This window comes from Anolis sagrei, chromosome 12, assembly GCF_037176765.1.
Source record: "Anolis sagrei isolate rAnoSag1 chromosome 12, rAnoSag1.mat, whole genome shotgun sequence".
Classification (NCBI taxonomy): domain Eukaryota; kingdom Metazoa; phylum Chordata; class Lepidosauria; order Squamata; family Dactyloidae; genus Anolis; species Anolis sagrei.
Window position 1 is genome coordinate 22,508,653 of NC_090032.1, and position 14,889 is coordinate 22,523,541.

The 14,889-nt window shown below is 43.2% G+C and overlaps 1 protein-coding gene across 1 annotated transcript in view; it reads right to left on the bottom strand.

Annotated features, from left to right (window-relative positions):
• The window catches only part of LOC132764545 (SLAM family member 9-like), a 35,154-nt gene extending 20,795 nt beyond the window's left edge, over positions 1-14,359 (bottom strand). The window contains exons 1-4 of the mRNA XM_067472595.1: positions 14,262-14,359; positions 7,534-7,872; positions 5,770-6,024; positions 3,924-3,968 (exon numbers count right to left, since the gene is read on the bottom strand). Coding sequence (XP_067328696.1) covers positions 3,924-3,968; positions 5,770-6,024; positions 7,534-7,872; positions 14,262-14,316 — 694 coding nt within the window. The 5' untranslated portion in view covers positions 14,317-14,359. The remainder of the gene's footprint in view (positions 1-3,923; positions 3,969-5,769; positions 6,025-7,533; positions 7,873-14,261) is intronic.
• Positions 14,360-14,889: the final 530 nt, after the last annotated feature.

Here is a 14,889-nt window from a genome sequence, read left to right on the forward strand (position 1 = left end):
CTTGGTCCTTTCACTATTGGCTGCTACTTCCCGGCGGATGTCAGGTGGTGCAATACCGGCTAAGCAGTGTAATTTCTCCAGTGGTGTAGGGCGCAGACACCCCGTGATAACGCGGCATGTCTCATTCAGAGCCACATCCCCTGTTTTAGTGTGGTGAGATGTGTTCCACACCGGGCATGCATACTCAGCAGCAGAGTAGCACAGCCCAAGGGCAGATGTCTTCACTGTGTCTGGTTGTGATCCCCAGGTTGTGCCAGTCAGCTTTCGTATGATATTGTTTCTAGCACCCACTTTTGGCTTGATGTTCAGGCAGTGCTTCTTGTGGGTCAGAGCACGGTCCAGAGTGACTCCTCCCAGGTATTTGGGTGCGCTGCAATGCTCCCGTGGGATTCCTTCCTTCCCAGGTAATAATCCTCAGAGCTCGGGATGCTTGTCTGTTCTTCAGGTGAAAGGCGCATGTCTGTGTTTTAGATGGATTAAGAATCAGCTGGTTTTCCCTGTCATAGGCAGTAAGAGCACCTAGATCTTCAGAGAGCTTCTGTTCAACCATCTCAAAGCTCCCTGCTTGAGCGGTGATGGCACGATCATCAGCATAGATGAAACTCTCTGTCCCTTCTGGCAGTGGCTGGTCATTTGTGTAGATGTTGAACATGGATGGAGCAAGCACGCTCCCCTGAGGCAGGCCGTTCTTCTGCTTCTCTGACCCTGGAACGCAACAAAAAAGCTCCTGTTCGGTAGCTGATTTCCTTGAGTGGTGATGGCACAACCGTCAGCATAGATGAAACTCTTTGTCCCTCATCGCTGGTCATTTGTGTCGATGTTGAACATGGATGGAGCAAGCACGCTCCCCTGAGGCAGGCCGTTCTTCTGTTTCCGCCATCTGCTTCTCTGGCCCTGGAACTCAACAAAGAAGCTCCTGTTTTGTAGCCGGTTTCCTATGAGGCGGGTGAGGTGGTCGTCCTTTGTGATACTATACATTTTTCTCAGGAGGAGGCGGTGGTTCACAGTATCATAAGCCGCTGACAGGTCTATGAAGACACCTCCTGTGATCTGCTGCCTTTCAAAGCCATCCTCTATGTGCTGAGTCAGGTTCAGCACTTACGATGTGCAGCTTCTGCCTTTCCTGAAGCCAGCTTGCTGTGGGATCAGACAGGGGTCTATGCTTTCCATAATTCTATGCAGAATAAGTCTCTCCAGAACTTTGTAAAGGGAGATTGGTCTATAGCTTTTTGGATCATCTTCTATGTGCTGAGTCAGGTTCAGCACTTGCAATGTGCAGCTTCTGCCTTTCCTGAAGCCAGCTTGCTGTGGGATCAGACATGGGTCTATGTTTTCCATAATTCTATGCAGAACAAGTCTCTCCAGAACTTTGTAAAGGGAGATTGGTCTATAGCTTTTTGGATCATCTTCTATGTGCTGAGTCAGGTTCAGCACTTGCAATGTGCAGCTTCTGCCTTTCCTGAAGCCAGCTTGCTGTGGGATCAGACATGGGTCTATGTTTTCCATAATTCTATGCAGAACAAGTCTCTCCAGAACTTTGTAAAGGGAGATTGGTCTATAGCTTTTTGGATCATCTTCTATGTGCTGAGTCAGGTTCAGCACTTGCAATGTGCAGCTTCTGCCTTTCCTGAAGCCAGCTTGCTGTGGGATCAGACATGGGTCTATGTTTTCCATAATTCTATGCAGAACAAGTCTCTCCAGAACTTTGTAAAGGGAGATTGGTCTATAGCTTTTTGGATCATCTTCTATGTGCTGAGTCAGGTTCAGCACTTGCGATGTGCAGCTTTTGCCTTTCCTGAAGCCAGCATGGGTCTTTCCCCCCCCCATAATTCTATGCAAAATAAGTCTCTCCAGAACTTCGTAGAGGTGGCACATTATTGGTCTGTAGCTTTTTGGGTCATGACGGTCTTTGCCTGGCTTCAAGATGGCGATGACTCATGCTTTCCTCCAGATTTTGGGGATCTGACAGGATGCAGTGGAGGTTGAGAGAGAAAAACGTGCCAAGAGGAAGGCACATCAAGCCAACGCCTTCCACCTGGAAACTGATGTCCTCACTGCGGGAGAACATGTGGGTCAGGAATAGGGCTTCACGGACACTACGATGGATCCACCAAAAGGACACCAAACTTGGAGGACCATCATCCTCGGACTACGAGGGATCGCCTAATGGAATGGAACGCAGGATGGGACACATCTGGGGAGCTGGAAAAGGACCCTCAAAAACATCTATTATGGATGTGAAGCAATACGAGCGGACCAGGACAAACAATAATAAGGATCTAGCTATAGAATCATATTTACGAATTTTAGAATATTGTTGAACGTTGAGAGGAAAAAAGCCTTGATGGGCGACTTCCTTTCTGACATGTTTATCATTGGAACGCAGGATGTGGCAAACCCGAAAGCAGCGGGTGCAGAAACTTTGAAGAGAGACTCTCATCTTTCATGATATAACCAAATACGGGTAGTCTAGATGCCCTTTGGGGGGCCCCTTCCGACTATAGAGCCTTATGGGTTCCCTTTGAAGAGAGGCCCTCATCGTTCAGGAGAACTTTCATTATACAACCAAATAGAGGTGGTCTAGATGCCCTTTGGGGGGCCCCTTCTAACTATTCGAACATTATGGACTCCCTTTGGAAGCAGCTGGACTCTGGACAGAGTTGGGTGGACATCTTTCAGAAGGGATTTCCTTATACGACTAAATGGTCTAGATGCCCTTTGGGGGGCCCTTCCAACTATTACAAGATGATAGTAATGGACTTCCTTGAAAGCAGTTGGACTTCCCTTTGAAGAAAGGCTGGATGACCATCTTTCGGGAGAGCTTTCATTATACAACCAAATAGAGGTGGTCTAGATGCCCTTTGGGGACCCCTTTCCAACTATTAGAACATTACGGACTCCCTTTGGAAGAAGATGGATTCTGTTGGACAGAGTTGGATGGACATCTTTCAGGACAGCTTTCATTATATGACCAAATAGAGGTGGTCTAGGTGGCCTTTGGGGGCCCCCTTCTGACTATATGAACATTACAGACTCCCTTTGGAAGCAGATGGATTCTGTTGAACCGAGTTGGATGGGCATCTTTTGAGAGAGCTTTTATGATATGACCAAATAGAGGTGGTCTAGATGCCCTTTGGGGGCCCCTTCCAACTATTAGAAGATGATAGTAATGGACTTCCTTGGAAGCAGTTGGACTTCCCTTGGAAGAGAGGCTGGATGAACATCTTTTGGGAGAGCTTTCATATAGGGTCTAGATGCCCTTGAGGGACCTCCTTCCAACTATGGAGACCCCTTGGAAGCAAGTGGACTCTCCTTTGGACAAAGTCAGATGGACATCTGTCGGGAGGGTTTGTGTTATATGACTGAATGGCCTAGATGCCCTTTGGGGTCCCCCTTCCAACAATTAGAGTGTTGTATGGACTCCTTTGAAGAGAGGTTGGGTGGGCCTCATGATATAGTTGGTCTAGATGACCTTTGGGGGCCCTTTCCAACTATTAGAACATTATAGTATTGGACTTCCTTGGAAGCAGTTGGACTTCCCTTTGAAGTGAGGCTGGATGAACATCTTTTGGGAGAGCTTTCATATAGGGTCTAGATGCCCTTGAGGGGCCTCCTTCCAACTATGGACTCCCTTTGGAAACAAGTGGACTCTCCATCGGATAGAGTTGGATGGACATCTTTCAGGAGGGTTTTCGTTATATAACCAAATGGTCTAGATGACCTTTGGGGGGCCCCTCTTCCAACTATTCCTCTGGAGGCCTTTCACCAGTGGCTGGATGGATGGGCATCTGTCGGGAGGGCTTCAAATGGACTTGATGGCGTTCAGGGGTCCTTTCAAATGGCACGATCCCATTCAAACACACGAGTGATGGGCTGAAACGACAGGCAAGAGAAGGCCGCTTCTTCGCACGAGGAACACTCACCGTTGTTGAGTGAAGGCTTCGTTGTAGCTACCGTCTCGTGAGACTCTGATGGAAGGCGGGGAAGAAAGGCAGAGCCGGAAGAGACAGATCAGGCCACAGCGTTCATGCAAGGCTTCCTCAAAAGTAGAGCTAACACAGAGAAGCACTAGTGCAAGCTAGAATCGTGCAACAGTCACCAACACACTTGAATGGCAAAGTCCTCCAGCAGCAGCTGCTGTGAACGATGGAGCTCTGTTCTCTTAGGGAGCATTTGGACCACTCCAAAGCACTAGTGCAAGAAGGGATTGTGATCCAGCTCTTGCTTGTGTCTATTGTGCAAGAGACGCTTGTGTGACAGAGAAGGGGAGATCATTATTATAGTTATTAGACCCTTGCTTGTGTCTGTTGCACAAGAGACTCTTGTGTGACAGGGACAGGGAGATCATTATTATTATTATTATTAGACCCTCGTTTGTGTCTGTTGCACAAGTGACTCTTGTGTGACAGAGACATCATTATTATCGTTATTAGACCCTTGCTTGTGTCTGTTGCACAAGAGACGTGTGACAGAGAAGGGGACATCATTGTTGTTATTAGACCCTCGTTTGTGTCTGTTGCACAAGTGACTCTTGTGTGACAGAGAAGGGGACATCATTATTGTTATTAGATCCTTGCTTGTGTCTGTTGCACAAAAGACTCTTGTGTGACAGAGACAGGGACATCATTATTATCGTTATTAGACCCTTGCTTGTGTCTGTTGCACAAGAGACTCTTGTGTGACAGAGAAGGGGACATAATTATTATTGTTGCTTGTGTCTGTTGCACCCTTGCTTGTGCAACATAAAAGGGCATATAATAGTAATAATTACTAGGTCTTTGTTTGTGTCTGTTGCACAAGAGACCCTCGTGTGACAGGAAAGGAAACACTATCATCATTATTATCCTAGCCTATGTCTGCTGCACAAGAGACTCTTGTGTGTCAAAGAAGAGCATATTATTATCAGGTCCTTGCTTGTGTCTGTTGTGTAAAAGACTCTCGTGCGACTGAGAAGGGGACATTATTATGATTATTATGGATCCGTTGCACAAGAGAGTCTTGTGCGACAGAGAAGGAATGATTATGATAATTATGATCAGGTCCTTATTTAGGTCTGTGCACCATTGACCCTCGTACAACAGAGAAGGGGACATTATTATTACTATGTCCTTGCTTGGGTCTGTTGCACAACAGAGTCTTGCACAACAGAGAAGGGCTGATGATGATGATGATGATGATGATGATGATGATGATGATGATGATCAGGCCCTTGCTTGGATGTGTTGCACCAGATACCCTTGTGCGACTGAAAAGGGGACACCATCATAATTATTATCAGATCCATGCTTATGTCTGTTGCACCAGAGACCCTCGTGCGACAGAGGAGGAGACATTATCATTATTATCAGGTCCTTGCTTGTGTCAGTTGCATCAAAGAACCTTGTGTGACAGACAAGCCGTCTTGAGTGGGGTATAAATAAGGTAAATAAACAAATAGGGGGATTATTATTAGGCCCTTGGTTGGGTCTGTTGCACAAAAGACTTGTGCAACAGAGAAGGGGCATTTCTTCTTCTTATAATTAATAGGCCCTTGCTTGTGTCTGTTGCACTAGAGTCCCTCGTGTGACAAAGAAGAGCACATTATTATTGTTTATTCATTAGCATAGTAATAACATGTCTTATACTAGTCAATGGGAGAACGGAGCTACATCGCTTGCAGCGGCTGCTGAATTGCAAAGCAGGATCAACACTCGTGATCAAAGCAACTGACCCAGGATTCCGTCCCCCAAAGCGTCTTTATCTCATTCTATCGTATTTTGTAGTACTCACCACAGAGAGCCCGCAAGGGCCGTGTGCTGGAGGCGGTGCTGATGGGATTCCTGGCTGTGCAAGAGATATTCAGGTTCTCTCCCTTCCCTCTGCCATCGTGGACATCCAGGGTCCTTCCAGAATGTTCCTTTTGCCCATTGGCGACCATCTGGAACGTGACCCCTTCCTCCGACTCTCCCGCTGAGCAGTCCAGCCGCCAAGTCTCATTCCCGATCGCTCTGCAATGGATTTCCACGTCTGAATCTAGCAAACGCCCTGGAAGAACATTCAAAAGAGAGCGAATGAGTTCAAAACAGGAGAAGCACCGGGAACTGAAGGCTCGACAGTAGTGGAGGCCATTCCTTTTCTGTTCCTGCTTGGAAAGTGCTGTTTCCTGTTTAATTGTTTGGTCCTTACTTCGACAGTTGTCATTCTACTCCAGAAACTTTGTTTTTGTGGCTAACACAATGTTGAATGAGTTGAGACTCGACAATGAGAGATTCGTTGCTAAACTGGAGCCAAATGTGCTGTAGCGGGATGCTGTCCCTCCCTCCCTCCCACAAAGACAAAATTTCTGGAGTTTAATACAATGAGTCCAAAACAGGGGAAGCCCCGGGACCTGAAGGCTCGACAGGCAGGGAGGCCATTCCTTTTCCGTTCCTGCTTGGAAAGTGTTATTTCCTGTTTAATTGTGCGGTCCTTACTTTGGATGTTGTCGTTCTACTCCAGAAACTTTATTTTTGTGGTTTATTATTATTATTATTATTATTATTATTATTATTATTATTTACAGCATTTCTACCCCGCCCTTCACAACCCCTGGGGAGGGGGGACTCAGAGCGGCTAACAAAGGAAGCAATTCGATGCTACAAATCAATAACACAATATAATACCATAAATACATAGAGTTAAAACAATAGCAATTAATTATAACCAAATTATTGTAACAGTCATTAAACCAACACAATGTTGAATGGGTTGAGACTCGAGAATGAGAGATTCATTGCCAAACTGGAGCCAAATGTGCTCTAGCGGGATGATGTCCCTCCCTCTCCCAAACACAAAATTTCTGGAATTTAATACAATGAGTCCAAACCAGGGGAAGCACCGGGACCTGAAGGCTCAACAGGCAGGGAGGCCATTCCTTTTCTGTTCCTGCTTGGGAAGCATTATTTCTTGTTTAATTGTGCAGTCCTTACTTCGACAATTGTCGTTCTACTCCAGAAACTTTATTTTTGTGGCTAACACAATGTTGAATGGGTTGAGACTCAACAATGAGCAATTAATTGCCAAACTGGAGCCAAATGTGCTATAGCAGGATGATGTCCCTCCCTCCCACAAAGACAAAATTTCTGGAATTTATTACAATGAGTCCAAAACAGGGGAAGCACCGGGACCTGAAGGCTCAACAGGCATGGAGGCCATTCCTTTTCTGTTCCTGCTTGGAAAGTGTTATTTCCTGTTTAATTGTGCGGTCTTTACTTTGAATGTTGTTGTTCTACTCTAGAAACTTTATTTTTGTAGCTAACACAGCGCTTAATGTGTTGAGACTCGACAATAAGAGATTCATTTCCAAACTGGAGCCAAATGTGCCTTAGAGGGATGATGTCCCTCCCTCCCTCCCGCAAAGACAAAATTTCTGGAGTTTAATACAGTGAGTGCAAAACAGGGGAAGCACCGGGACCTGAAGGCTAGCCGTGGAGGAAGGCAAATAACCGTATTATTTGATGGCCTTTAAGAAGGAAAGGGAGACCCATGGACAAGGCAAGGGTCCCAAATACTCACTGAAGACTTGGAGGCGGAAGAGGAAAATTAATAGCTCTTTCTTTTGAGGGATTTGGACCTGAGCCTTGAATGTGGCCGAGTCCTCTTGTTGCAGGCGGAGGATTTCGATCTTCTTGCAGTCTTCAGAGACGTTCAGTCGCCCTTGTAAGCTTGGGAGGGTTATGATGGATAAACATTTCTCTCCCGGCTTCAAGACGCCAACGGTATCAAAAACCTTTCCCTTCGTTCTCTGCCAAGTAATTATTTCAAATGGTGAGGGAAATTCCAGCTGCAAAGCGACCGACTCCCCAAGAGTCCCGGTCACGTTTTCTACATTTTCATCTTCTTCTCCAAAAGATCCTATAAGTTCAAAAAGAACGGAGAGAATCATTTCAGACAATGGACACCCGTTGAAAAGACCCATTTTGGATTTCCAAGACCCCACAAATAATCATTTTGGAATCCCACACAAACAAACACAACCTTTCTTGGCCTCCACTGTAAAAACTGCAAATAAATAAATAAATACACCAACAAAATTATTACACAGGCCTGTACAACAAGAGGAAGTCACAGATAAAAAGGAAAGCATCATTAAGAGTTACTAAACTCAAGAATAAGATGTGCAACATATCAGGTAGAAAATGCTGTATTACATAGGAATGCATTGCAGGTGCCTCCAGTGTGTGGAAAAATACAGTTCTTATGGACATGTGTTCACCTTCTGAAAGGGTCAAGAAAGCAGAAATGTGGTCCTAAAAGGACAGCTGGGTCTCGCTGGATGGAGAGATGGCAGATATAGTATCATAGAGTAAGAAGAGACCTTGTCCTACCCCTTCCCAAAAAGCAGGAAAATCATATTCAAAGCACCCCTGACAGATGGCCATCCAGTCTCTGCTTCAAAGCCTCCACCACACTCCGGGGCAGAGAGTTCCACTGTCAGCATTCTCATTGCCATGTGCTTGTTCTCTGCCATCTTTGTCTCTGCCATGATTTCTCTGCTACTGTAATCCATCACCAACCTGGATGTGCGAGCGTCTTGCTATGGTTGTGAGTATCTCCATATACTGTTAGCAGGCCTCTAAATAGTTATATATAGCAATGACTGAAGAATCAACCTCCAAAGGAGTTTAGGTGAAAGCCGGAGCTCAAGGGTGCTTACTCAAGGGCAGATGTTGGGGTATTAAATCTCTGCTAACTGTGACCAAGACTCTGCAACAGTTTCACAATTTTTTTCCACAATTTTTAATTGTTTGGAAGATACCAGATTTTATAACACTCTTGTGAAAAAAATTACCAAGTTTCGTCTGTAGATTATCCTATTTAAAGAAAGAAAGAATGGTGAAGTATTTCACCAGAGACTAAGTCACGAGAACAAATCCTTTTGGAGCGTCCCATGTGTTTTGTTTTGTGTCTTTTGTGTGTCAGGAGCTACTTGAGAAACTGCAAGTCGCTTCTGTTGTAATATTATTGAGGTTCGGGTTTGGGTTTGAGCCTGCCACTTTTGGACTCTCGCTTGCTGGGGTGTTCCAGCGAGTGTCTCTGTAGATCTTAGAAAACTATTTCTTGATTTAAGTCGTTGACGTGCTGGCTGATACCCAAACAAGGGATGAGCTGGAGATGTCTCTGCCTTGGTCCTTTCACTATTGGCTGCTACTTCCTGGCGGATGTCAGGTGGTGCAATACCCGTGGTGTAGGGCGCAGACACCCCGTGATAATGCGGCATGTCTCATTAAGAGCCACATCCACTGTTTTAGCGTGGTGAGATGTGTTCCACACTGGGCATGCGTACTCAGCAGCAGAGTAGCCTAGCGTAAGGGCAGATGTCTTCACTGTGTCTGGTTGTGATCCCCAGGCTGTGCCAGTCAGCTTTCGTATGATATTGTTTCTAGCGCCCACTTTTTGCTTGATGTTCAGGCAGTGCTTCTTGTAGGTCAGAGCATGGTCCAGAGTGACTCCTCCCAGGGATTTGGGTGCGCTGCAATGCTCCAGTGGGATTCCTGCCCAGGTAATAATCCTCAGAGCTCGGGATGCTTGTCTGTTCTTCAGGTGAAAGGCACATGTCTGTGTTTTAGATGGGTTGGGGATCAGCTGCTTTTCCCTGTAATAGGCAGTAAGGGCACCTAGAGCTTCGGAGAGCTTCTGTTCAACCATCTCAAAGCTCCCTGCTTGAGCGGTGATGGCACGATCATCAGCATAGATGAAGCTCTCTGTCCCTTCTGGCAGTGGCTGGTCATTTGTGTCGATGTTGAACGTGGATGGAGCAAGCATGCTCCCCTGAGGCAGGCCGTTCTTCTGTTTCCGCCATCTGCTTCTCTGGCCCTGGGACTCAACAAAAAAGCTCCTGTTCGGTAGCTGATTTCCTTGAGTGGTGATGGCACGATCATCAGCATAGATGAAGCTCTCTGTCCCTTCTGGCCGTGGCTGGTCATTTGGGTAGATGTTGAACATGGATGGAGCAAGCACGCTCCCCTGAGGCAGGCCGTTCTTCTGTTTCCGCCATCTGCTTCTTTGGCCCTGGAACTCAACAAAAAAGCTCCTGTTTTGTAGCAGGTTTCCTCTGAGGCGGGTGAGCTGGTCGTCCTTTGTGATACTATACATTTTTCTCAGGAGGAGGCGGTGGTGGTTCACAGTCTCATAGGCTGCTGACAGGTCTATGAAGACAGTTCCTGTGATCCCCAGTGATTTTGGCCATGAAAGAGTTTCATGAGTGGTTTGATCTGTCTCAATGCATAGCATGGGTCTACCGTATTTTGCAATTTTAATTGCAGGCTTAGGCCATCCGACAAAGCCTGGAATTTGGATTGGTTGTTCTGAAGCAAATAACCAAGTTTCCTGCAGGGCGACAATTGAGTTCTCAGCCGGAAAGTCTTGCAGTTGGAAGAGATTGTTATTGCATTGCATTTTATTTTATTTTATTTTTTGCCTTGTCTTTCACTCGTATTTTGAAATGGTCATATGACTGGGTTGTTGTAGGTTTTTCTGGGCTATATGGCCATGTTCTAGAAGCATTCTCTCCTGATGTTTCGCCTACATCTATGGCAAGCATCCTCAGAGGATGCTTGCCATAGATGCAGGCGAAACGTCAGGAGAGAATGCTTCTAGAACATGGCTGTATAGCCCGAAAACCAACAACCCAGTGATTCCAACCATGAAAGCCTTCAACAATCTAAGGGTCATATGACTGGTCAAATAAATAAATTATAATGATGATTAATGTGCGTGTGAATGCTGAGTAACAATGTAATTCCCCTTTGTTTGTTTGTTTGTTAGCCAGTGTAACTGTGGGTTGTTTGTGAATCCAATGGAGTTGCATAGAATCTGTATGTCTAAAGTCATTCCTTATTATTAATTTATTATTATTATACCCCTTCTCTTACTAGAAAATTGTAATTAAAAGAACCTATGCTTCAAAGTTATTGAAAAGTTATTCATAACAGTGCAACACAGGAGGGAACTATTATTATTATTATTATTATTATTTTACTGACACAAAAACACAGTATATCACAGCAATAATAATAATAATTAATAATAATATATTATTATTAATTCATTATTATTATTATTATTTTACTGACACAAAAACACAGTATGTCACAGCAATAATAATAATAATTAATAATAATATATTATTATTAATTCATTATTATTATTATTATTTTACTGACACAAAAACACAGTATGTCACAGCAATAATAATAATAATTAATAATAATAATATATTATTAATTCATTATTATTATTATTATTTTACTGACACAAAAACACAGTATGTCACAGCAATAATAATAATAATAAATATAATAATATAATATAATTATTATATTATGTTATAATATAATATTATTATATTATTAATAATTATTATAATTGCTGTGACATACTGTGTTTTTGTGTCAGTAAAATAATAATAATAAATTAATAATTATTATATTATTATATTATATTATTATATTTATTATTATTATTATTGCTGCGACATACTGTATTTTTGTCAGTAAAATAATAATAATAAATTAATAATTATTATATTATATTATTATATTTATTATTATTATTGCTGTGACAAACTGTGTTTTCATTTATTATTATTATTTTACTGACACAAAAACACAGTATATCACAGCAATAATAATAATAAATATATTATAATATAATAATAATTATTAATATTATTATTTTACTGACACAAAAAGACAGTATATCACAGCAATAACAATAATGATAAATAATATTATAATAATATAATATAATATAATTATTAATTTATTATTATTTTACTGACAAAAACACAGTATGTCACAGCAATAATAATTATTAATAATGTAATAATGGGGGTGGTGACGGCCGACAGGGAGCTCTGGCGTGGGCTGGTCCATGAGATCACGAAGAGTCGGAGACGACTGAATGAACGAACAACAACAACAAATATTATTATTATTATTATTATTATTATTATTATTATTATTAAATTATTATTATTATTTTACTGACACAAAAACACAGTATGTCACAGCAATAATAATAATAATAATAATATAATTATTATTAATTAATTTATTATTATTATTATTATTATTTTACTGACACAAAAACACAGTATGTCACAGCAATAATAATAATAATTAATAATATAATATAATAATAATTAAATTATTATTATTATTATTATTATTATTATTATTATTATGAGGCCCTTGCTTGTGTCTCTTGCACAAGAGACCCTCGTGTGTTGAAATAAGCCCCGAGTTGCACAAGTCTTGCGCATCATGCTGGGCATTGCACTTCCTTCGGCTGGATTTCGGCCACTTCCTCATCCTTCTCAGGTGGGCATATTATGGGATGTTTTGCAGAGAATGGACAGACAAGGCGGATCCGCTCCGGGTTGTAGTCCAAACTTGAAAGTGGATCCACCGAAGCGGCTTAGAATAAATCCCCAAAGCAGAGTCACTGCCCGATTGACCCTTTTTGAGCAATATGTTGTGGGTTTTTTTCCCCAGTAAATGAAAAGAGAAGTGAGATGTCTGAGAGCGAACACGAGTTCCTCCTTTTTGCCTTGTGACTGCGTGCAGTGCTCTCCCAAAATAAGCTTTAGCTGCGCAGTCATGCAAGAAACACGGCATTTCCCTGCAGCCTGTGACAACCTCCATCATTCTGTCCCTTGCCACACGGTGCTGTGGCCCAGTCTGTTTATATGTTCTATGTGAGTGTGTATATATGTGTATTTTCGTATATATATGTGGTTTTGCACATGCGTTGTAATGTATTTTTTATTTTTTGGCTTTTTAAGTCTCTTCTGCTATATTTATGTATTTATATTCTGGATTTCCCCCTTGAAGGGACCTCAAGGCTTTCCATCTGGGCCGGGAGATAAGCAACGGCTTCCTTCTCTCCTTCCTTCTGAGGTAGGGACGCCGTGGCCACAATGGAAGGGATCGAGAAAGTATCAAAAACTACAGGCCAATATCTCTACTAAATTGAGATTACAAATTGTTTAGTTATATAATAGGAGAAAGATTCAAAATATGTTTAGCAAATTGGATTAAAGAAGAACAAATGGGTTTTCTCCCAAATAGACATCAAAGGGAGAATGTCAGAACCATCATCAATCTTATAGAATATTATGAAAAGAAGATCTGGCCCTGGATGCTGAAAAAGCATTCGATAATGTCAATTGGGATTCTTTTTTTAAATCATCGATCTTATAGAATATTATGAAAAGGAGATCCAGAAGGAAAAAATGTTTCTGGCCCTGGATGCTGAAAAAGCATTCGATAATGTCAATTGGGATTATTTTTTCAAATTACTCATGAAAAATAAAAATGAAATAAAAATAAAATGGCTTCCTTCTCTCTTTCCCTCTTGGGAAACCCAGCCTCTCCCAATAGACACAAGCAAAGAGTGATCCGGGGACGCCGTTGCCCCAATGGAGGGGGGCCTGACTAGATGGCCCTTAGCCACATTAACAGAATAAGGGTGACCTTGGAAAGTGGTGGATTCGCCCTTCTTTGGAGGCCCTGAAAGCGAGACTCAGTGGGCACCTTTCATTCATTCTGAATTATAATAATTAATTCCACCTGTAATGAATGATTTTGTCATTTGGGAGTTGTAGTTGCTGGGATTTATAGTTCACCTACAATCAAAGAGCATTCTGAACTCCACCAATGATGGAATTGGGCCAAACTTGGCACACAGTTCTCCCATGACCAAGAGAAAATACTGGAAGGGTTTGGTGGGCATTGACCTTGAGTTTGGGAGTTGTAGTTCACCTACATCCAGAGAGCGCTGTGGACTCAAAACAGTGATGGATCTGGACCAAACTTGGCACAAATACTCAATATGCCCAAATATGAACACTGGCGGAGTTTGGGGAAAATAGACCTTGACATTTGGGAGTTGTAGTTGCTGGGATTTGTAGTCCACCTACAATTATAGAGCATTCTGAACCCCACCAATGATAGAATTGGGCCAAACTTACCATAGAGAACCCCCATGACCAACAGAAAATACTGTGATTTCTGATGACCTTTGGCGACCCCTCTGGTACCCTCTCACGACCCCTCCGGGGGTCGCGACCCCCAGGTTGAGAAAAACTGCGGATTAATTCTTCGTCTTATTGATCCTAGTTATCAATCCTGCGCAGGTCGAAAGGATGGGTTGGACTAGATGACCTTTAGGGGACCCCCGCCGTCCCTTTTCCAATGTTAGCATGGCCTTTTTTGGTGAGAAAGCGGAGGAAGACTTACCACCGGCGACGAAGGCAAGCCAGAGAGGAAGCCACGGAGAGCGAAGGGTTTGCATTTCCCTTTCTGCGTCTTGCTCCCTTCTGTTGAGAAACCGATAAGTGTTTGAAGATCCCCCTTCCCTGACTCCGTTTAGCTCCTCCCCCCCTCCCCCCCCCCAAAAAAAGAGCCATAACTCATAGAATCCGAGAATCCAAGAGTTGGAGGAGACCTCCTGGGCCATCATCCAGTCCAACCCCATTCTACCAAGAAGCAGGAATATTGCATTCAAAGCACCCCCGACAGATGGCCATCCAGCCTCTGCTTAAAAGCTTCCAAAGAAGGAGCCTCCACCACACCACAGAGAGTTCCACTGCTGAACGGCTCTCACAGTCAGGAAGTTCTTCCTCATGTTCAGGTGGAATCTCCTTTCCTGCAGTTCCATTGCGTCCTAGTCTCTAGGGAAGCAGAACACAAGCTTGCTCCCTCCTCCTCCCTGTGGCTTCCTCTCACATATTTATACATGGCTATCATATCTCCTCTCAGCCTTCTCTTCTTCAGGCTAAACATGCCCAGCTCCTTAAGCCACTCCTCATAGGGCTTGTTCTCCAGACCCTTGATCATTTTAGTCGCCCTCCTCTGGACACATTCC